We start from the raw sequence: 24,355 nt of genomic DNA on the forward strand, positions 1-24,355 counted from the left end.
TTTGTCATTATTATTTTAAAATTTTCATTTTCCTCACATTTTTTAATATTTTACAATTTAATGTAATTTGGGAATTTAGGCTGTATTCATTGGACTACGTGAACTTTTTTTTTTTTTTATAAAAGTATGGGTATGAATGAAGGGTTGCATGGGATTCAGAGCTTGATAATTTTAATTCATGGAGCAGCTAATTTGATACATTTATAAAATGAATATGGACAAATAAAACAAACAGTGAGGCGAAATTGCTGTTCCACAGCCTTGCTATTGGCAATGGAAACTCATAAAGAAGCTTTGAAATCTTACCCCAACTTTACATGAGATGCTCAATTTTTATAATTAAGAATATGAGAAATAGAGAAGATGAACTGAAGGGGTAGGATTAAGCGGACCACATACTCTAATCACTTCTATCTTGATCATTAAACGAGCCCATGAATGAACTTATAAAAGGGCTTAATTTGAGCCGAGACCAAAATGAGCCTATATAACTAGACTATTCATAAGCCTAACTAAGCTAACCTCAGCCTTGTTCGAGTCTGACACATTCATTAATCTAGCTTAAAAATATAGGCTTGGGAATCAACTTCTGCAGATGGATCAGGCATGCAATGGAGGCGAGTTACCAATGAACCAACCGTCTGATTTATTTGCAGTCTTAGGACCAATATGTTTAAATGGTCAATGACAACATTAGACCATTTCGTACGGGTCCAACTTTCCATGCACCTTCACAAGCGCAAGTCATCGCTAACAAATCGGAGTCGTTACTGAATGTAATTGGAAATAACACATCAAAGCCAAGATGACGGTGTCAAACAAAGGGAGGGAAAATGGTAAAAATTCTCAAGGAGTCCTGTAAAACTTCAATTGAAGCAGGATCGCAATATGTTCCAACTGCAGGAAAAATATTGCCATGGAAAAGATGGAATTACCGAAACAAAATAAAGTTTCACCACCCCTTCAACACAACAAAGTCTTTCTCAACAGGGAAAGCACCAAATTCCATCCATTCAAGAGCCATTCTTCTTGAACTCAAATGCCCAAGTTAGTGCAATATTGGGCGAGGAACCCGAGGCCTCACCGGCGTCTTTGAAGGACTTACCCTACATAATTAAGTGCATGTAAGTATGAAAATGTCACTAGTTTAAATGAGTCCAGTAAAGAAGGGAAAAACAAGAATGGAAAAGAATATAGTTTCATATATACCTGACAGGTTGGGTTCCCAGAACCAGCCCACTGCAATTTAGTGCAACAATGGCACTTTCTGCCTGCTCACAAAGGAAAAAGTAGCACTTTAAGAGGGAAAGTGAACTTCCTACTCTGAATTAAAGCATTTTAATTGTCACAGCAGAATAAAAACAGTGACCTAATTCAGGTTCCAAATTTTGTACGCCCCTTCCCCCCCAATAAAAACAAAAACATAAAAACGGGTAAGATGCAAATATATTAGCTCAAGGGGAAAGCATTACAACCAGAAAGCTAACAATGAACAAAGATTAACAAGATATCCTAAACTTCCCGACTCCAGAGATTAAACCTTTTATGTCAATGTCAAAAACATCCTCAATCCCAGCAGCCAGAATTTCAAAACCAGTCAGTTAAAGGTGATAGATACAACCAGCAAAAGTAGCATATCAGACATTGAAAGGTTTCATAGCCCTAGCCCTCCATTTGATACTAAACAGGCGCCGACAACAATAGAGGCTAACATAATCAACTTCTAGCCTCCATTTAATACTGAACAGCTGAGTTTTTACCATCTTATTGAACTATCAGCTCTTAATACCAACCCTTTTTTTGTAATTTTTTAATTTATAATATTTGTTAACTACTATTATCTTGTTAACAAAGTGTCAAGACAATGCCAGATTGGTGTCAACTGTCACAACTAAATTGGCCGAAGTCTGGCACTCTATTTCTTGATTAATGAACCACTCATGCATTAGGAATTAGGACTGAGCAAAACCCAAACCAAAGCTCACCACAGCAGTTGTTTTGGTTTAGAAGTGCCAATGTGGAGTTACAAAATGAGTTGTTAAATATGATGGTCCCAACTATGAAAGTGATTCCTCTTACTACTTGCAAGACTTTTTTTTTTTTTTTTTACCAAAAATAAAAAAGAAAGAAACACAATCAAAAAACTTTTAAAACAGGAAGGCAAGAATTACACGAGTTGAAACAACTCCCCAAACTCAGAATGTTAGGCTTCATGCTTGCCTCAAAACCAGAACCTTGAGCAAAACTGATTGTCAATTCAAATTGCTGCAAATAACTTGAAGGAATAAAGGCATTATTCTTGCCAAAAATCAGTTTTCAAACAAAGGCATTTTACCAACCTGGAATAAAACCAACATTCATCTTTAAACTAGAACAGGACCAAAGCATTAAACTGAGAAGAAAACTGAAATCCACGAAGGAAGTTCATTGGATGCACAAGATGAATCAGCATCGCAGTTACAGATGTGATTCTAAAATCATATTTTTAACAGATTCAAATTTCACTTATCCTCAATTCTTAACACACAAGTTTTTCAAGCTGCGCCATTCAAATTGAATAGCGAACAAATTATAACCATTTCCATTTCCTCTTTTTCTTGTCAAATCAATTAAGTACAGATTTGTTCAAACTTTTTAAGTTTCTACTGTTACCTCATCGTTGTCCTTCTTCCCAAATAAAATTTTGCACAACATTTTTCCAGAAACAAAAAAAATATATATGTATATATATATATATGTTCCACATCACCCTCATCTGATTTGATTCTCTTATCACCACAATTCCACCATTCAGTTTTCAAGTCAGATTTTAAACAAGATATATCACAAAGCAATATTCTAAATAATCTGTGCCCAATTTTATGGTCTTCTCATCACAACTTCTTCATTATTTTAGTTAGTCATATCAAATAACGCACTAATCTCTAATGCCCATAAATCGTCAAAATGCAATAGCAAGAAGCTCTGAAGAAAATTTTCATTCACTCTTAGAAGTGGATAATTATTCCAAATGCAATTTGTTTGCCATTCCTCATTTATGGGAGATAACTTCAGCTTACTATAAGTTTAAACTGACAAAGATAAGAAGGGAAAGATATAGAACACATCCAAATATCAACATTCCAATAAGAATAGAAATCATTCTTTTTTTAGTAAAGCAATGAATGATCACTCCTCACTAATTATATTGACAAGTTGCTACATTTTTTCCCCAGAAACAGAACTTGTAAAACCCCTTCCAAAAGGAGTTTTATGTAGCATGCTTGTGAACTTCAAATGAGAGACAGTGTGATTGCACCAAGCCAGAAGACAAACCTTCAACCTGATTGATTAGGATGGCTATTACCACAGTTTTGTCTCATCAAGCTAGGTCAAATTTTATTATCTTTCATGGCTTTTGATCAACAGAAAAGAGCTTCTTTTGATCTATGGTTGCCTAAGAAAACCCTAGAAAGTTTCATAGAAGTTCAAAGAGATGGAGATTAGGGCATCTATGCCTTTGGAAAAAGGAGTGGAGGTGGCAAGTTCATGCAAGATATCAGAAGTAGTAATGGAAGTGGGAGTGCTGGATTCCATTTCTGCAAAAACCCAAAGGTGTGGAGATCCTCGAAACAGATTTTCTTGGAGTTTGCTGAAGAAATCATGGCTCAACCTTTAGAGAGGCTAGGGCTTTCAGAGGAAAGGTGAAGGGGATGCAGCTCTTTAATGGACATGGAAATGAAAAAGGAAATCGATTTCAGAAAGGGAGGAAGACAAGAGAGCAAGAGCCAGCAGTCAACAAGAGGGAGATCTTCAACATAGGGAGGACCAAAGAGGCTAAGAAAGCTTCAGGAAGTGGAAGCATGGCGGACTGAAGGCCATGGACTCTGACCTAGAGGACAAGGAAGAGTGGCGGAAGGCTTTATTTGAGTTAGTAAGCAAGGATTCTGTAGTCACATGCACACTACTTGCAGTTGCAGAACTGTACAAATCTTTTGCTGATGAGAAGCAAGGCAACGATGCCAGGTGGATCAGAAACAAGCTAAATGGTTTTTTGTAATGTTCCTAGGAGGACTGTTTGGGCTTGCTCATGGATTTGGAGAGATGGAAATAATATAGCAGTGACATGCCAGAAAATTGATGGAGAAATTAAAAGGCTAGAGTGGAACATGAACTATACTTTTTGTTTTAAAAAGGGTGGGGGGAGGGAGGGATGGGGGATCGGGAGGAACAATTAGAGGTGAGGGACGCAAATCAATAAAATAATGAGCTGCATATTTAATCTCATGGAACATTACAGGTCTCCACAATCCAAAGAAGGAAGGGTGGCAAAATATTTGTTAGGGAAGTGGCAGCCAAACATTATTTTACCTACAAGAAACGAGCAGAAGATAGAAGGTTGTCAGCTCACTGCAAAGGGAAGGAGAGAGGACTGAATTATTATTCTCTGGGATAATCACAACATTGAGCTTCTGGACGTCATTTCAAGGAGACACCTCACCTATTGCCCCTTTGAATTTCTAGACTGCAAATTGATCTGGGTGTTTGCTGGTGTGTAAGGCTGCAATAACAACAGGAGGGAGGAGCTTTTGGTTGAGCTCGTAGAGGTGAAGGTCAAATGGGATTCCCGGGCATTTGGCAGGGGAGAGGGCCGCGCGCCCCCGGGGGGGGGGGGGGGGGGGGTTGTTGTCTGGGTTCTGTTTAGAAAGGTTGCTGGATTTTCCAGTTCATTTACTTGGTCCATCAATAGAGACCATCTGGTTTAGTTGAGGATTGACAGGTTCCTGGCATTCCCCTGTGTGAGAAGCTCTGATCATTGACATGCTACAGTTATGTCTGCTGAGATCGTCTCTGTTCACTGTCCCAATGTGCTAAACGAGGCATAGCCAGAGGTAGGACTCCATTCAGGTCCGAGGGGAAGCTCTTCCACACTTTGCAAAAAATTAGGGACCTTTATGTCAAGGTGGAAGATACTCTTACAAAGGAAGAAAACACAGGACGATTAAAATGTGAAGCTGGAAAGCTGTTGAAAAGTAGTAAATATATTAGCATCAAAAGTGTAAGGCCTCATGACTATCTTATGACAGAGTCAGCATGGAGAATTAATTTTATTTTCTATTTTTTTATTGGTGCCATAACCTTCAGATCTTAGAACATTTCTGTTTTAAGTAGTATTTAAGTTTTGTTTAGGTTCCTTAAACTATTTTCTTGTTCTCAGCAGTGTGTGCCAATAAAAGGCCTTCTACACAGTAATTTTATTCAGAGTTGAATTACAAGTATTTTGTGTTGGACATTGGTCCTGCATCAAGTGTCATAAACTCTGATCCAACACCACTGTTAATGCTTTGACATGGATTGCAATTTCAACTCAAATAGGCTGTCAATGTTCGACTACAATTTTTAACTTAAATTCATAGGTCTTGTGATTTCAACTTTAAAATTTTGGCCTTTTTTGTGTCTTGTCTCTACAACATTCATTGCCACACATCACCATTACCAACAGCACTTGTACCTCTGCTCTGCATCCATCGGTTACAAAAGGGCGTCCCCAGGCCATAAGACTCCGCGCATTGCGAGGGCAAGCGGTGGGTCATCACAGTGTACGCAGCCTTACTCACACTGTTATCTACAGAGGCTCTTTCCTTGAAATCAAACCCATGTCCAACCGGTTGCAAAGGAGCAAACTTAATGTTGATCACAAGTGGGAAAAAAAAATCAATTTTGCAGCATTAGAAGCAGAAGAGGGAAACACGTCGAGCCATAACCATCTAGTTTCTATCTGTGGGTGTAACCTTGATCTTCCAGAATTAATGACAATAAAGACAAGTGTAACCTGATTACTAAAAAACTTGTCCTCAAATGATTGTATTTTTCTCAAATTTTTTTTTTGGACTAGCATCCCTCAAATATTACAGCAATTTCTATCTATTGGTGTAACCTTGATCTTCCAGAATTAATGATAATAAAGACAAGTGCAACCTGATTACTAAAAAAACTTTTCCTCAAATGATTGTATTTTTCTCATTTTTTTTTTTCTTTTCCAGAGTAGCATCCCTCAAATATTACAGCAAAAGATGAAAATACTATTGTGATCAATAACGCAACTAAATCCATGTTATCACAAACGATCTTCAAGATATGAAGTTCCTGGCCAATGATTTATAATATTACTACAGATCCAGCAAAAAGTACAGTTAAATTTATACAAATATGACAATAGAAGGAAATTGTTTTAGTACATCATAAATGGTGAACTCACATCAAGGGGTTTGACTGAGGAGGATAGTGCATTCTTTAAAACATCAAAGGAAGTAAGCACCAAAATGGAACACCTTACAAGAGGATTTTGAAATTCACCCTTTTAATAATAATTTTTATTGGTTCTTGTTATCATTTTTTCCTGATATGCTAGACAAGAAAGATAATGTAACCAAGAGCCAAACACATGTGATAAGGACGGACAAATCAGATCAAGCTCACACTGCCTTGGAGAAGTCTAAAAGACCTCAAAGATTGAAATAAAGGAATGACCTAGCTTAAATTGCTGTAGAGACCATTATGCAGAAATGATAGCAGCAAGAGATTTCAATAAAAAAAATTGAAGATTCTAAAAGCTAAAAGCACACCCCTCATCAACGATATGATCAACCCACCATAAGGCAAGCAAATGAAATAAAAATCATTTACTTAGAAGAAAAGTAGGAATCCTGATCCAAACAAATCAAAGACATTTTGTTGGTGAAGGGAGAAATCTAGTTACTCAAGAAATTAGGGGCAAATATATGCCAGATACTTTAACAATCATGAATCATAACTGCAATATTCTGAAGTACAATAAGAAGGGTACCCCACTTGTGCATCAATTTATGTGTTAAGATGCAGCTCACAGAGAAGATAGAAGATAATTTTAAATTATATACAACTAAACAAATATAGGCAGAAGCAGGAACACGAATGAAATGAATACCAACTAAAATGAGATGTGCAGTAATTGCTCACTTCGTGGGCAGAAGGTCAAGTCTTACCATTGCAAATTCAACAAAAGCTATACGTGTTGAATGGACATGATCCCCCAACAGCCTCAGGCGAGAAACCTTTGAATGAAAAAAGCATGTCAACTATTGTAGAATTCTTTAGAACTACTTAGAATTGAACAGAAAAATTCAAGTTTGTGTACTGTTCTGACCTCACCACAAGCAGTTTCAAAGAAGTTCTTGACATCGGCTTGAGAAACCTACAACACAATTTTTTTTAATAAGTATGCTGCATTCAAATGAGAACCAGACAACTGTGCATTAAGTTACTGATGCAGTGCAAGATGGCAGACCATATTTGGCTAGAAAAGGTTTACTAAATCCTAAACCCAATTAGCATGTGTGGACAACAGCATAGAGGAGATAAATCATAAAAGATGTACTCAATCAGGACAGTGATTCTACCAGTGTCAATCCCACTTTCCTCACAACAAAAGGAGAGTTTACTGATACTCCAGAAATTATGTTGGATGTTCAAAATTTAATGGAAGGAATTATTTGTGGCAGTGTGTGAGATGAATGTGGTCTGGAAACTATGTGTCCGAATACACATTAAAGAGAACAGCTAGAATTTAGTGGGTCAAGAAACAAGATGGGGGGAAATTTTGAAGCAATTAGCACCTGGAAGAGATGATGGTGAACCACCTATGGATAATTCCAGGTGATCATATTCTACTCAATGTAGAAGTTATGAATTTGTTTCTACTTGGGAAATTTGATATCTTAGGAATTTTAGTTAATTTATGGTTGTTTTGAATATTAGTTGTTTTGAGTTTACTCTGATATTTAATTACTTTAGGGCTATTCCTTAAATTTTTTCATTGAATTTGAGGTTATTTTATAATTTTTTAATTCTTTTATCCATAGGTTTCTTGGTAGCCATAAATAGAGGCTCAAGACATAGGCATGTGTATATCCATGAGTCTAGCAGTCTAGCTTCCAATGGCTCAACAAATCCACTATGGATAAAGCACCATTAACATTCTCTCAGGGGGATAGGAACAAAATCCCATGTATAATTATGATGAAGAGATCGCACCACTTCTTCCATAGCTATCCCTCAACTTTGATAAAACATGGCTTCCTGCAAAGATTTTGGAAATACAACAAAGAAAGAGAAGCAATAAAAGAACAACAATATGAACCTAAGGATGAATAAAACTTCTGAATTGGATGCTAGGCACATCTTATAGCTCCATTTTTCATTTTTGAATAGAAATAGGAAGATCCACGTCGTCAGACTAAGAAATAGAAAAGGAATGGCATTACTGGTGGGGACAGGGAGTGGAGTCTACCTCGTTGCTCATATGCTTCAGTAAGAGGCAGCTTGAAAACTTCTTGCACAACAGAACAAGAAGCAAGAGGAATTATAAGATGAGAAAAAAATGAGGACATAGAACATGATCCAAAGGAAAAATAAGGAAAGTATTGAAAGAGTTTGATATCCTTCTAACCCAGTGATGGGAGGAACAAAAACAATGATACTCCTTTTGAGTATGCAAAAAGCCTAAAAATACACACTTCAGACACCTAGAATCAAGTCTATCTAAACCAAGAGTGAGATTATGATGAAGAGATTGCACCACTTCTTCCATAGCTCCCTCTCTCTCAACCTTGATCAAACATGGCTTCCTGCAAAGATTTTGGAAATACAACGAAGAAAGAGAAGCAATAGAAGAACACTAATATGAACCTAAGGAAGAATAAAACTTCTGAATTGGTTGCAGAAGATAATGAGATAATTGAACGAGGATGAGCAACACCAATATCAAGAATATGAGATACCATTTGCAACTGTTACGTTAAATGAAGATGACATGGTGAACCTTGGATGACAAATTAAAAGAATTAGGTCAAATGATCCAAAGCTCTAGATTCTAGAATCCATGGCACAGATGAGAATAACAGACATGCAAGGCCATCAATATCTATTGTGGCAAGAGTAGCAGTGGTAGATGGAGTCTAAATAGAAAACAATATAAAGCACTCGTATCTGGAAATAGTCAGTTGGTTGTTACAAGGTACAGCAGCGAGTGCTCGAGAGCTACTATATGACTTATATACTACCTTATGACTAGAAAAAGTAGCTAAATAGTCTTGAAGAACAATAACCAAGGGTGTGATCTGTATAGCCATAAAATTAATGCGTGCATGACCCCCACAGCTAGTTCCTTTTCCACCGTCAAGATGACCGTGTTCACCATCAAGACCACAATCAGTACCACATCCACAACTAGATCTGGACCATGTGGTGCATCCCCCCTCCCAATTCCACTACTAAGTATTCCATTTCACTGATAAATTAACACATATTTGTTTCTTAAAAAAAAAAAAAAAAAAATGAAAGCACAAGACCATTTATGCATGCATACATACATATATATAGATAGATAGATATAAGATGCATTCAAAAAAATATAACAAAAACATTATCAAGTTCATGAAGAGGAAAGGCTATGGTTGTACCTTCTTATCTATGTTTGTACAATACACCGTCCTAGCACACATTTCTCGTTCATCTTCTGACTGTATTCAATTACAATCATTTAAAGAAACAAAAACAAAAAAACAAAACAAAACAAAACAAAAAATTTAACAGTACAAATCTTTCAAAAGCTTAAAATGCAAATTCAAATGGTAACACAAAATGCATTCATCATTCAAATATTTGCACAGGTAAAAACAGCAAGAAAATTTACTGATTCATACCCTTGGAAGGAATGTAGGATTCACAGGGAGGATAGCAGTTTTTGAAGGTAAGACCCTAACTGGATAATAGCCCATCATTGTCCCACCAAGGTTTAAAGCTGCCCTTGCACCTTCTATTGGCATAGATTCAGATAGAAATAAAAAAATCACATAAAATGTATAATGAGCAATGTCAGAAAGAATAGACAAACAACTTACGCTCATCAGCAAACTCTACAAATGCAAATCGAAGAACTGAATGAGGATCGCCACAAATTCGACAATCAACAACCTTCGATATAAACACATCAATAAAAGTTTCAGAAAATCGTAATAAAAGCTTTACCAAATAATATTGTCACTAAAATCTACCCATTCATCATCATCCATTTAAAAATCTTTGTTCTCTGGAAAGAAAGAATACAATGCACTTTTGAGAGAGAGAGAACACAGAAAAGAAAAATAGAAAAGGGAGACACTTACAACAAAGGCATGACAGAGCTCCCATACTGAATGTACTCAAGTCATGGGAATGAAAGAATGCCTTATTAAAGCACAACGATGAAGCTCAACACAAATTTAATCATTTTCATGCTCAGCTAAAATTGCTTTTTCCTAGCAACATGATAAGACAGCTATCATTGCCCCGCACAAACTTTGTGCATAAAGCACCCTAGCTTGATTTGATTAACGCAGAGAGCCAACAGACGCTGCAAATATTGCCACACAACTAACATATCACTAACTTCAACAAAGTTTTAGAAGGGCCAAGAAATCTGAGAAACTAATAAATTAATGCTAAAATAGACAATACTCAAGCATGGATCATCACCACATCATCTGTCACAATGAATTCCAAGATCACTTGAAAATAAAAACATCTTAAGTAAGACATACCAAAAATGTTTTCTATAAATGCACTATAAGATACAAAATGCAAGAACTATAGATTTGAAACTCATGCGAGAACCAAAAGAATCTAGATGTTCACACATTTGAAACTTATGAAAAGTTTGGATTTGAAAATTAAGAACTGCAGTTCACAAGCTAAGGGGCCGTTTGGTATCAATATCAAAAATTAGAGAAACAAAAAACCAAAAACAAAAACTAAAATCTAGAAACCAGCAACTTATTAGGTTAACATTTGTAAAACTATTACAGATTAAAAGCTTAATTAAAAAAATGCTCATTTTCATCTTTAAATCAAAATATTATAATAATATGATTAAAATGATAAAATTACAAAAAATACACATTAAAAAATTACTATAATAAAAATAAAATTTATTATAATTATTTTACTTTAATTGTTCTACTTTCAAATTTTACTTTACAATAAAATTTTATTGGACATGACAATTGAAGAATAGTAAAATTATTTTGTAATGACTTTATTACTATTTTTTGAAATTTATGTATATTTTTATTTTAATTATATTTAAATTCATATGATTATTTAATTTTCATTTTAATTTAAAAGTGTATAAAATAAATATTTTTTTCCAAAAAAACTATTTCTAAATATTAAAATTTCTAGCAACAGGTTGCCAAAATAGCTGAAAACCATAAAATCTAGTTTTTGATTTTTCTGGCAAACAACTGAAAACGGGCAACAAAAAAAAAAAAAAAAACTAATAGCATAAACAAACGTGTTTTTACAATTTATTTCTTCACTGTCGAGAAATAGAAACAAAAAACAAAAAACAGCAACAATACCAAACAAACCCTAAATTTATAACAAGAAAATAATAAATGGAGCTCAATTGATAATAAAAAACAAAAGACAAGCATAAAATATGAAACAGGTGAACCTATCGCCTTTAACTATGCCTTATTAAGATAAAATTATATAACACAATCTTTTAGGATTTTAAAGCCAAAAGTATCTCTTGCAAATGAAAGGTGGTTATTATAGAATTAAAAGAAGAATCAAAGCACTAACACAAAGGTTTTCAAAGTAATTATGCAACTAAACCATCAGAAATTGGTCACTGAAATACTCTAACAGCAACTAAATTACACTTTTTCTGTGTCAGTGATTTAAAGGTAGCAGAAGATTTAGGTGTGTGAAATAGGGCATGGGAACCTACCAATGCATGAGAAGAAGTGAAGTGAGGGAGGAAATTGTTCCCCCCAATTTCAATGTTGGAAATGGTGTTCAGTCTAAAATGGGCATTCACGATTCAATGGAAAAATCTAGTATTCCAATCTCCCTCCTGGAGCCATAGGGCTCTGGATTTTTGCTTCCAAGAGATCTCTTCAAGGCTAATAGTCTCAGTTAGCTCTTTTTCAATAAAACTATTTTGGCCCTTTTATCAATACTAAGCCCTTGTCTTCACTCTGGCTCATCAAGGATCTTGATGCCATTAAGAATAATGGTCTTCTTCGCTTGAATGGTCCCAAAAGGGCTTTTGTTCCACACTTTGAGTTTCTCTTTCAATCCCTTGAGTTTTGAAGCTAGCACAAAGTTTGCTTTCCCCTCAACATGCAATGGGGACCACCACAACTTGATGAGGTCCCGAAGCCATTGTGCTTTAACCATATCTTTCCAAAACGAAATGGGGTTGATTCCCATTTGATTCCACCCGTGTCAATGAGGATAGGGAAATGATCCAACATGGGACTAGGAAGCAACCATTGAGTGGTTTGGGGAAAGTGAGTATCCCAATTCACTGAGATAAGGAATCTGTTGATTCTCGAGAAGGAAGGTGAGCCTCTAGGGTTGGACCAAGTGAAAACACCAACAATGAGAGCCTCCTAAAAGAAATGGAGACAATAAAAGAGAGCCCGCCAAGGATAAGAAAGCAATTTGACAGGATAGTAACAAGATCCTTGATCACAGGACTAAAGGATAGAGTAAGAAGAATCGAAGGACCTACTACTTGGCAAAGTGGAAGGGTTTGTCAGAAGCAAAAGCTACTTGGGAAAGAGTTGTGACTTTGTGATAGTTCGAAAAATAGATAAGGGACTACATAGATAGTCTCTCCTCGAGGACGTTGGTGCCTTTCGATGAGGATGATTTTCTTAGACCCTTGATTACTTGACAATGCCAAGACATCTGTTGTTGTTTGCTCATATGCAAAGGCAATGTCATAAGATGGCCTACCATTGGTTGTCTTGTGGGATTCAGATAATTGGCACTCTATGTTGCTAAAGAGGGCGCACATAGAGGTTGAGGTGTTTGAGAACCAACTCGACATAATCAGAGATAGACATGGTTTGGGGTCCTGGTCTTTGACAATTTTGCTACAATTGCTAGTTGGATGGTGTTGCTAGATGGTTAACTTGGGTACACATTAAGTGCCTCAATTTCATATGGTGCATGGGATATGTGATGGTTAAAAGGAAATCGTGCATAACTTGGATTACTTGATAATTTTTCTTGAAGGGACTGACATGCAAGCTTGTCTAAAGGCTATCTCATGGTTTGACATATAGCAATGTCCTAGCCATAAAAATGTAGACATAGTTGGTTATGCGTTGTTGGCAAATGCTAGCTGCAACCAGCACAACCTATGTAGATGGATTTGTCAATTGCTAACCCTAGACAATTTGGGGTGTCAATTGTATAAATTTGACAAGTTGTGTGGCCTAGGACATAGGGAATTTCATGGTTATAGTTCCTGCACATGTCTTGAGTATGCTCACCTAGCTTTGAATAAAGATTGAAGGTTGGGATGCGCTGCTCCTGTAAACTTGTTGCCTTGTGTATGTCACTCACTTTTCACACTTGCTGGATAAACTAACTAGTTGGATTGTGGGTGCCATTGGATTAACCAAGTGAGACTTGGTGCCATCACGATGTCAAGGATTGGTGAGATAATTCAGACCCTATGACAATATGTCATTTCTTAGTTACCTAACATTTTAATCCACATACCATAGCTGGTGTTATAGCTGTCCTATAGAAATTTCCTTTTAATTTTAAAGAGTATTCAATGATTACACAAAACACCAGCAGCACTTCTCCATTTTCCCTTTCTTTAACTCTATGTATTACATATTCTTTAATTTCTCCTCTAACTTGCATCATAGATGCAAGGTATCGAAATCTACTTAGTGCTATTAATTTCTTGGTCATCAAGTTTAATATTTTCTTTCATATTCCTCCTACCGTGACTGAAATTACATTTCATATATTTTCTTTTACTTTTATTTATCTTAGAACTTCTAGATTTTAAAACTCCTCTCCATAATTCTAACTTAGATTCTATTCCACCATCGTATCATCTACAAACAACATAAGCCTCGTTTTGGATACTTCAAGTAAATTCATCTATCTCTAACCCAAAAAGATAAGGGCTTAAAGCAGACCTTTGATGTACATCTATTGTGATATGAAACTCCCTAAACTCTCCCTTTGTAGTCCCCTAGTCATTACTCTAACTTACATATCCTTAATGACATTAGCATACCTACTCCATACTTTCTTTTTATTAAGACAACAAAAACCAGGTGCCATTCCCTCTTCTTTTTCCAAAAATTTTCCATTAATATCTTCAAAAAAATATATAGCTTCTCTAGTCCCCGGCAAAAAACCAAACTCATTTTCAAAAACCATTGTTTTGAACCGTAGTCTTTGTTCAATTATGCTTTCCTAAAATTTCAATTATATGACTCATAAGTTTAATACCATGATAGTTATTACAATTTTGATATCTCCTTTATTTTTTTTAATGCAAACTTACTTCATTAACTCTAATTTTGCATCTAAATCTCAAAATTTTTTGCCTTTTCCTTATTTGTCAATTCTAAGTCTAAGCCACTACTTGGTTCTCATTAAATAGCTTATTAAAGTAACTTCGCCATCTTTCTTTTATGTCTCCTTCTTTAACCAAGACACTATCATCCTCATTTTTTTACATTTTATATTGCTAGAGTCCTTGTTCTTTCTTTTTCTAGCTTTAGTGAGTTTAAGTATGTCTCTTTCCCCTTCTTTTGTACTAATCTAGTGTATAAATTATAATACCTCTATGTTTAACTTCACTAATAGCCTATTTTGCATCTTATATTGGAACAGAAATACAAAGATATATAAGCAACAGCAAAAAGCAAGAAATTAAAAAAAAAAATGGTTACTCAAAAAGGTGTTAGAATTCCACAAAGATACGACTCACTAACTCAACTTCATCCATTCAAAGTCACTATGTCCAAAAGAGGGTTATTGCACTGCATGTGCATCTCTCTCTCTCTCTCTCTCTCTCTCTCTCTCTCTCTATATATATATATATATATATATACTGCAGTGCATGTGCGTCTCTCCCTCCCTCTCTCTCTCTCTCTCTCTCTCTATATATATATATATATATATATATTGCAGTGCATGTGCGTCTCTCCCTCTCTCTCTCTCTCTCTCAATAAACAGCAGCAAAAGCAAGCAAAAAAAAAAAAAGGATTGCTCAATAAGGTGTTGGATTTCCACAAAGATACAGCTCACTAACTCAAAGTCTCTCTCTCTCTCCCTCTCTCTCTTTATATATATAGCAGATATTGGTTTGGATTCACCTAATAAGAGATCCTATCAAAGAAGAAAAAATACCTTTGGACATAAGTTATAACATGTGTAACCAATAGAAAAGCATAATTAAAGGAAGCCCAAAAGAACCAAATATCCTTACCGTTCCATTGTTAGAATAGTATGAACAATACCATTATAAAGTAAGGTGAATGCCACCAAAACCCAATTGTGTGAACAGTACAGAAAAGCATGCACCTCTGAACTGCTCTAAAAAAGGTAATTAAAAACTAGAAAAGAACTAAGGGTCAGTTTGGTATCGCTGCTATTTTATGTTTTCGTTTTCTGTTTTTTGTTTTCATAGAGTCAAGAAACAAATTATAAAAATACATTTGTTTACATTGCCAATTTTCTATTTTGGTTGTCGGGTTTCAGCTGTTTGCAAAAAACTGAAAACCAGAATTAAAGGTTTTCCGTTGTTTTGGCAACCTACTGCTAGAATATTATTCTCTCCAAAATTAACAATTTTTGGTTTAAACAATTCATTTTATACATACTTTTTTAATTAAAGTTAAAGTAAAATGATCATATGAATTTAAAATATAATTAAAATGAAAATGTCCATAGTTTTCAAATAAATTAAAAAATAATAATAAAGGCCATTTACAAAATATTTTTTACTATTTTTCAATTTTCAAGTACAATAAAATTGTTCTTGTAAAGTGAATTTTGAACTTTTATTATCTTAATTATATATTTTTTTAATTATTATTTTATTCAAGGACTAAGAGCATTTTTTTAATCAAGTTTTAAATTTGTTTTAGTTTTAGAAATATTAACCAAATAAGTTGCTGGCTTTCAATTTTTAGTTTCTGCTTTTGGTTTTTAATTTTTGTTTTCATAATTTTTTACTATATATCAAATAGCTCCTAAAATTAAAGACTCAAAGTATGATCACTGAAGAAACCAACTAATGAAACCTGCATATTAATAATACTCTTTAAGGCTTTTTCTTGTAAATTGTTAGATTGCCACTTTACCTAAAAGCTTAAGCTATTAGGTTGAGCCAACTATCAAGCCTTAACACTCCCCCACGTGTAGCCCGACAGCAAGTGGAGAGATAAACACACAATAAATAACACCCATGATAGATCATGACCCTCCTAGTAACCAATTCTAATACCATGTTAGATTACTACTTTACCTAAAAGCTTAAGCTATTAGGTTGTGGGCCAACAATGTACATCAAGCCTTAACATAAATCTTTCTTTTCTCATATTAATTGGACTTCTCATTCATTCCCTCTTCCCACAAGCATGGAAACCTAAAACTCCTTTTTTCTAGATAAAGCATGTGTGTGGATCACAATTCTTAATAGAGTTAATAAGAACAATGTGCCACAGATTAGAAGACCTTCTATGGTCATTTCTCCATACGTATGTGTTATATATTCCACTATTATGAGGATCATGCTCATTTATTTCTTCACTGCTCTGTGGCTGGGTGCTTATGGAACAAACTTTTTGGACAGTTGTGGGGAGTTGGGTTTGTCCTCATCCTTTTGGAAGCCTTTTTGTTTATTGGTTTTAAAGGGTTTGGAAGGCAAAAGAATGTGAGTATTTTGTGCATATTGCAGTTTTTTCTGTTACATGGCCACTTTGGCTGGAAAAAAACTCTTTGATTTTCAGAGTTAAGTGTTCCATCTTCTGATTTGATATAGGATAAAATTATTTTTTGGCTTCCAAATGGGTTTTCTCTACAGGGTGTTCTGGTAGGGTGGTTTTTTGGATATACAGCAGGCTTGGTTGGCTTTATTAGCTTAAAATTGTTTTCCTATTGTTTTGTTTTCTTTGCTTTGTTTTTCATTTATTTTCTTTTTTAAAGTACATTATTCCCTCTTAATAAATTTCTTTTTTTTTTTTTTATCAAAAAACATAATAAGAATAAGCATTCTAATACAAGAAAGTAAGAAACAATTACAAAATCTGCCTTCCTTGCATACTTCACATTAGACATATAAGGAAATCAGAGAGTAATATATATAGTGAAGAGACAGTATATACAGGTGAAAACAGTAATGCTATTGGAAGGAAGGAAATTTCTGTCTAGGCAAGGTCCCAGAAGAATAAAAGGGAGGATAAAAGCGATGTGAATAATGATGGTAGGAAAAAATACTACAAAAGAATAAAGCAAATGTGGGTTTGAGGTAGCATATAGCATAAAAAGTGTTTTAAATAGTTTAAACCAAATAGGCAAAAAGCTTGGATGATGATATTATAGAAGAAAGTAGTGGGACAACAATGATTACTACACAGAGCTCAATATTTTTCAGACCAGGTTCCATCGCATATTTGATTTTGAATTAAGCATTTATCAAAGTAGCTTAACATTACAAATATATAAGAATCTAAACCATCGGCAAGAAACTATGTCAACACTCTTTAGCTTGTAAGACCTAAATCCTATGAATTTTTATTTTCTGACCTCAAGTGCTCCTGCAGGAAAAATGTAACCCAGGATTTCTAATTTCGAGCATAGACCAATCACCCCTTCAGAGCCCCTAGCCAACTAAAGGTAAATGATTTATGTTTGCATCTTATGTTTTCAGACCCATGCCAGTTCAGACCCAGGTCAACCAGAATGCTTCTGATTATAAACAGCTTGATTCTAGGACTCCATAGTGTTAGCTAACTACTGAGCAAATAATCTTGCTTATCAAAAAAAAAAAAACAGTATTGATGGCCTGACCAAGATTGGGATCAAGATTACATTTTCCACCCCAATTTTTAAACTGTCTTGCCCTTAATAAAACTGCTGCAAATGTGATATGTAAATTGTACACAAACCTCAATCCAAAACAGTCATAAAGTTGATAGAGTTGAATAAATGTTTTTCTGTTGATTCCAAATGTGAATGGTTGAAGAAATGCACCTTCTTTTAAATGTTTTCAATTGATAAATTTTAACTTTCAGAATGTGAAAGTTTCTTCATTAAAATAGGCTTCCACCCGAACACTGGCATTTCATCACATCCACATTTTACATATGAGATTACGAAACAGCAACTCTAGTTGAAATTAGACAAAGAAGACTACCCTATCAAAACAAAAGAAAATTAACTGAAAAATAGAATTCCTATGAGTTTGCTGCAAAATTCCAATAGAAAATGAAACATTCATCTTTCAATTCAAATTCATTCTACTAATAGAAATAAAAAAGATCAATGTTTTAAAAGGTGATGGCATAAGGCGAGGCATTTTAACCCTTCAGAGGTGAGGCGTAAGCCTTAAGGCGTTGGGGCATAAGCCTTTTGAGAATTTTTTTTAAAGATAAAAACATGTTAAATAAATTATATATATTTAAAATAAAGTAAAAATTAAGAAAATCACAAATATAATATAAAAAAGAAAAACCAAAAGTGCTTTGCAAAATACTAGTTGGCCATTCAAAAATTGCTAAGTTGAATAGATGACATAAATCATGACAAGAGATAGCCATACCATTACAAAGTTCAAACTATTTTTATGATGTAAGATACATCTCTCAATTATTTTGGAAAGGTTGAGGTTCAAGAGTTTTAGAAATAAACTCATATTATGACATTCCTTTTATGCAAACATGTAGTTAAAATTTTCTACCTAATTCTAACTTGAGAATGACACACCCAAATTGCGTAAGCCTCAACTAAAAAGGTGCAAAAGGCATGCTTTTTGTAAAAACGCATAAGCCTCAGTATGCAATGTGTTAGCCTTTTTGAAATTTGGTATTTTAGATTGAGCCTCAAGGCATTTTAGGTATGCCTTGCCCTGAGGCGAGCCTCAATTGAGCCTTTTAAAACACTGAAAAATATTTTTATTTAGAATGTGATTAAGTGAAGCATGAATAAGGTACTCACCCTTAAGTGTTTACCATCTACTGTGGACTCATTATCAAAGCCTGCATAGACATTAACTTGACAAGATCTTTTAATATGACCTCTCTAGATGTTAAATTTTTCCATTAATCCGCATAACCCATGAAACTCATAAATAAACAAACTATAAGACCATGACATGTCCTTTGTTATGCATTACCTATGACACTGTAAGCTTCCCAAATAAAAATTTTAAAAGTTAAACTAAGAGCAATGCTTCAAAAATAATCTTAAATAAATGAAGTACAAGGTAACTCACGCCAGATTCTGGTACAGCACAGGTTCCATTTTAAAAGTTTTAATAACATCCAAAACACTAGAATAATAAAACACTAGCATATAAATGTATCCTAGAATTCTAGCAATCATCAAACTAGGTTATTAGCTTTTACACCATGTTCTTTTGTCATCTAATGAAATCCGCGTCCAAAGTACCCACCAAGTAGAATAGTTTTAAGCAAAGTCACCAAATTCTAGAGTTTGACTCCTCCATGCATAAGCGCAACTACTACCACAACCAAAGCATGCCACATAAATGAAGCAAGAAAATAAAACACAGAATGGAAATGAAAAGAAAAAAAAAGGAAGGTCTTTCTATGGTCCCATTTAATTGTATGAGACAGGAAAATCTTAAGAAAATAATGCTTTAGAAATACATCTGTGGAAGCAACTGTATGCCAAAGGCAGCAGACCATCTGTGGAATTTCCAACTCTGGCTACTAGCCAAGGCAATAACAATGTCAGGATCAGCCATAGGAGGAAATAAACAAATGTTAGGGAGCTGGCAGAGGTAGAGGGAACAAGAGCAATCATTTCCTGTTTTAGAAATCACAAAGTTCATCTCCTTCAGTTCCCAATTCTAACTATTTTCTCCTATGTTTTAAAAGTGAACAAGGTGGAGCATTTTAACCCTTATGAGGCAAGGCATATACTTGGTCCAAAATTTCCATGAAATTATCAAAATTTCTGTCGAAACTTCATCTTTCCACCAACCTCGAAATTGAAACCGCAATATATTTCCATCTTAAAAAATTTCCGTTAAATCCATGAATCATTTGAAATTTATATAAATCTTGAAATTTCAACATAATTTGTTTGAGCTTTGACTATGGAACAAAATTTCCTTGAATTTGTAATTTGATATTCCAAACTCAAATCAAAAGTTGTCTTAATAAATCTTTATTAAAAATAAAGATTACTACAAGGAGGATATATGACAAAACATAAAGGAAATGGGAGCTGCTATATTTATAAAATCCACTTTTTATGATGGTAGATGTTGATTCTTATATTTAGGGTTGAATAAAGAACACAAGTGCACTAACTAGAGCACCTAAGTAACCATCTAGATAGCTCATATATTGAATTAACAAATGTTAAACCAGCATAACTTACTTGTCCGCACCCAATAAATAAGGCAGCAAGCCGCTCTTCAGTGACCTAAATTGGAGAAATCAGATATTATTGCAACCACTCCATTAGCATCAAAGTAAAATGTAGGGGCTGTTTTGTTGTGGAGAACTATTTTTGCTTTCCATTTTCAGATTTCCAAATAATTTCCCACATTTGTATGTAAAACTTGGAAAACATCTTTTCAAGTTTTCCGTTCAAATGCTAGAAACAAAAACATTATAGTACTTTTCTGATTATTTGAAAAGTCCAACTTGATACATGAAACAGTTATCCAAAACTGAACACACTCGGTGTTCCAATGTTCAGCAACACAAGAACGATTTCTGTAAATATTCAATTACTTGTTGATCAATATCGGAAACATATACAGTGCGCCGAATACTATCATCTCGCTGAGCTCTAAAAGATCTTCCATTCAACCTCCTCCTCCCCTGGTTGCAATTATTTCTTCTCTGCCAAAATACACAATGAAAATTCAGGAAATCCATGCTATACACAGAAGTACAAATTGTTGAGCATTATGCCCAGTGTGAAGCAGAAATACCCTTAACCTAGAAAGCCTATTAAAGCAGAGTAAGAGCCTAAATAATACCAAAGCACATAAAAATATGTATTAAGCATCTTGTAGTATAAAACATAGTATTTCAGAACAATATCCTTAACCTTTTCCAATTACCATTAAATGCCTATTACACTGGAACAAACAGCTAAGCAAGTAACACAAGAAATGCCTGCTATATACAATGTTTAAGTGTTTTGTCTGTATAAAATAGTGTATCAGACAACATACTTTTGAGTTTACAAAGTATCCCTAGCTACATACACCTATCATATTAAAGCAAGAGGTAATATAGCAGCATAACACAAGTACAGGGAAATACAATTGACATGGTGGCACAAATATATACTATGAGAATCAAGATTGAGGATGAAAAAAATAAATTCTTTCATTTCCATAAAGCTAGCAGTTGAACTTTTGAAATATTTAAAGCTAGCACTTGCGTCTTAATTACTCATAATTTATGTACTATTTCTCAGAAAGACCAATAGTTGCAACTATTTAAAATAACATATCCTTTATAAAATGAGGGTGGGCCTTGAATCAACAGAAAGTTACTCTTTTGTGACCAATTGGTTGGTCATGGAGTCTAAAGTCCAAGGAAACAGTTTCTTCATACAAAAGCAGGAGAAAGGTTGCTCACACTGTGACAACCCTCCCCTTATCCTTGCAAAGCAGGGACCCTTGTGGCCCAGAGACGCCCTTTTTTATATCATTAAAAAGTAAAATAATATAGTTATTTTACACAATATTGTTCACTTGCATAATCTCGTGCACAATGCAAGTGGCAAAATTACTAGTGTATCAAGAATAGAACACGTGAGCTATCAACAAAAACTTATTCTTCCAACCAGCTAGCATCATTTTTTCGGCTCACTGGCACTGAAAAAGTCTAATTAGAAAACATAAATTTTGGAGGGGAGGGAGGGAGGGAGGGAGGGCGAGAGAGAGAGAGAGAGAGAGAGAGAGTAATGACTAAAATCTGCCAGTTATTTAAAAGGATTATTAAGTAATTCAAATAACTCAGTTTCAATAAAACTATTTGCAAATCCCAATGTATGCATTAATTAAGAAAATCACAGAAAAAAAAAAAGAAAAAGAAAAAAACCAATTCATCTACAACAAAAAAGCATACCAATTCAAACGTGATTGCACTCATAGTAATTAAGTTAAAATCACAAAATATAGGCCTATTTTATGCACAGCGCACACACCAATTCTAGACTCTACTCACCTTCACACACTAGAAATTATGCAGCAAAACGAAATACAAACCAAAAACCTTGAAATTAAAATAAATAAAACACCTATATATATCTTCAATTGGAACATGCGATGTCCAACAGCCATCATTCAACATGGAAAATTAAATTTCCAAAAACAAGACGAATAAGAAGAAATCGTCGCAGTGAACAGTACCCTCCGATTGTTTGGAAACCCATCATCTCCCGATTGCTTACTCGGTGGTAAGAAATTGTTATTTGCCAACTGATCGTTATTTTGATTGCGATCATGAGCGTAGGAAGATGGAAAGAATTCTTTCGCCAAGGGATTCAATTTTGACAACATATCGACAAGCTTCTGCACGTCTCGCTGAAACTCCGACTTCGAATCCGAATCCAAAGTTGAATTCGAATTCGAGTTCTTCGCAGTTGCTGGCTCAGCAGACATTTTAGCAACCGCAGCCATGGAATCAAACCCCAGCAAGCAAAAGCAAAATGTAAAATATATATATATAAATATATATATGTGCAGAAACCAAAAAGGATAAAGGCGAAAATCAATTTAACAACTGAAAGAGTTCTCGGAAGTTCTTCTTCTTCTTCCCTCTACCAAATCTCCCTCTCTCCCCCCGTATGGTTTAGATTTCGTAGTTGTCGAGTACAATCTGCCAGATTCCTAAGCCGAAATTCTACAAACCAACCAACATTGAGAGATAATTATTGAGAATGAGAAGAGAGTTCCTTTTGAAGATGATCGCAGATAGGGTTTCGGTATGGCTGGTGGGGAAGCTGATATTTACTCGATTTGCTTTTGGAAGAACAAGTGCGTTTGGGTTTGGCTTTCTCCCGGGGGGAGAGAGAGAAAGAGAGGAGAGATAAAGAGAGTCGCGGAGAGAGAGAGAGAGAGAGAGAGGGGTGATTGAAAGTGTAATGAAGTGTGGAACGTTAAAAAAATAAGCCGAGGACAGCAAACGTAAGATCACTTAAGCTCAGCTTTTGTTACTTTGTGGAGGAAGAGGATATATACGTCATTTCCCATAACTGCCCTCGGGATTTGTTTGGATTGTAGTTTTTTATTTTATTTATAGAATTTTATATTGAATGCAATGAATATAATTTTTGCCATTTTCAGTACCGCGCATTTTGTAGTATTTTTGTTTCTCCCTCTTTTTGTTTTTTGGTGGAAGGTACTGCGCATTTGGTAATTCGCAGTGATGATTTGGATGCTGATGCTGATGCTGATGCTCTGGGCGTGGCTACTGACTGCCGCTGCTCTCGTTGTGTGTGAATTTTTATCGCCACGTGTCAAATGGGCCCTCCCTGCCGAATTGTCGAATTAATTTTTAAATCATTTTTCGTTCATTTAAACAATCAAAATATATATATATATATATATATATGACAACTTTTACTTAATTCTATCTAATAATATATTCATTTGCTATACATTTGTGACTAAAATTATAATTTTTTCACATTCTTGATTACACAGCCTTATTAATCTAACATGTATGATATATTGTATCATATGTTTGTGGTCAACATAATGTATAATATACATTTTGTCATGCATCCACTTTAATGTTTTGAGAAATAAGACAATAAAGTTTTATAACCTAACATGAATGTACAAATGTTATTGAATTAAATGCCTTCAATTCATAGAGTATCAACTATTGATATACCCTAAAAATATCCTTATTAAATATAAAGACTGTAATTTGACCCCACTCATTCTAACGATTTCCATGGACATGTGAGAAGATCAAAATGCTCATTAATGGGGGAGTTATCAAGTCATCCAAGTCAATGCTCTTAAAGGTTAGAGTGATTCACGTCTACGCAATAATGCGACTATTAAAAATATATCACGACAAAGTCAAACTCCACCGCTATAAAAGGGGATTCAGAGAGGAGGTAAAGGTAGCTCATTCCAACCTTATTTACTGTTGCGTTAAACCTCTTGATTAAGTCCCTTGCTTAGGTATCGAAGTGAACCCCCGGAGTACAGCCCGAGTCCTCCAAGTCATTCATACTTTCTCTCTTTTAGGTGGTCGTGATCAAGGAATGTCTCCAAAGATCGTTCAACTTT

The 24,355-nt window shown here is 34.8% G+C and overlaps 1 protein-coding gene across 1 annotated transcript; it reads right to left on the reverse strand.

The window, feature by feature from the left end:
• Nucleotides 1-622: 622 nt before the first annotated feature.
• On the reverse strand, nt 623-23,260 carry LOC131144199 (polyadenylate-binding protein-interacting protein 9-like). The gene is made up of 10 exons (XM_058092671.1): nt 22,460-23,260; nt 20,823-20,933; nt 20,464-20,508; nt 9,921-9,993; nt 9,723-9,835; nt 9,480-9,539; nt 7,166-7,213; nt 7,005-7,073; nt 1,210-1,271; nt 623-1,106 (listed from the first exon to the last, which is right to left on the reverse strand). Exons 1-10 carry the CDS (start codon nt 22,727-22,729, stop codon nt 1,049-1,051), a joined length of 909 nt encoding a protein of 302 aa, XP_057948654.1. The 5' UTR covers nt 22,730-23,260; the 3' UTR covers nt 623-1,048.
• Between the last annotated feature and the right edge of the window lie 1,095 nt (nt 23,261-24,355).

The sequence above is a fragment of the Malania oleifera genome, chromosome 12 (assembly GCF_029873635.1).
Source record: "Malania oleifera isolate guangnan ecotype guangnan chromosome 12, ASM2987363v1, whole genome shotgun sequence".
NCBI lineage: Eukaryota > Viridiplantae > Streptophyta > Magnoliopsida > Santalales > Ximeniaceae > Malania > Malania oleifera.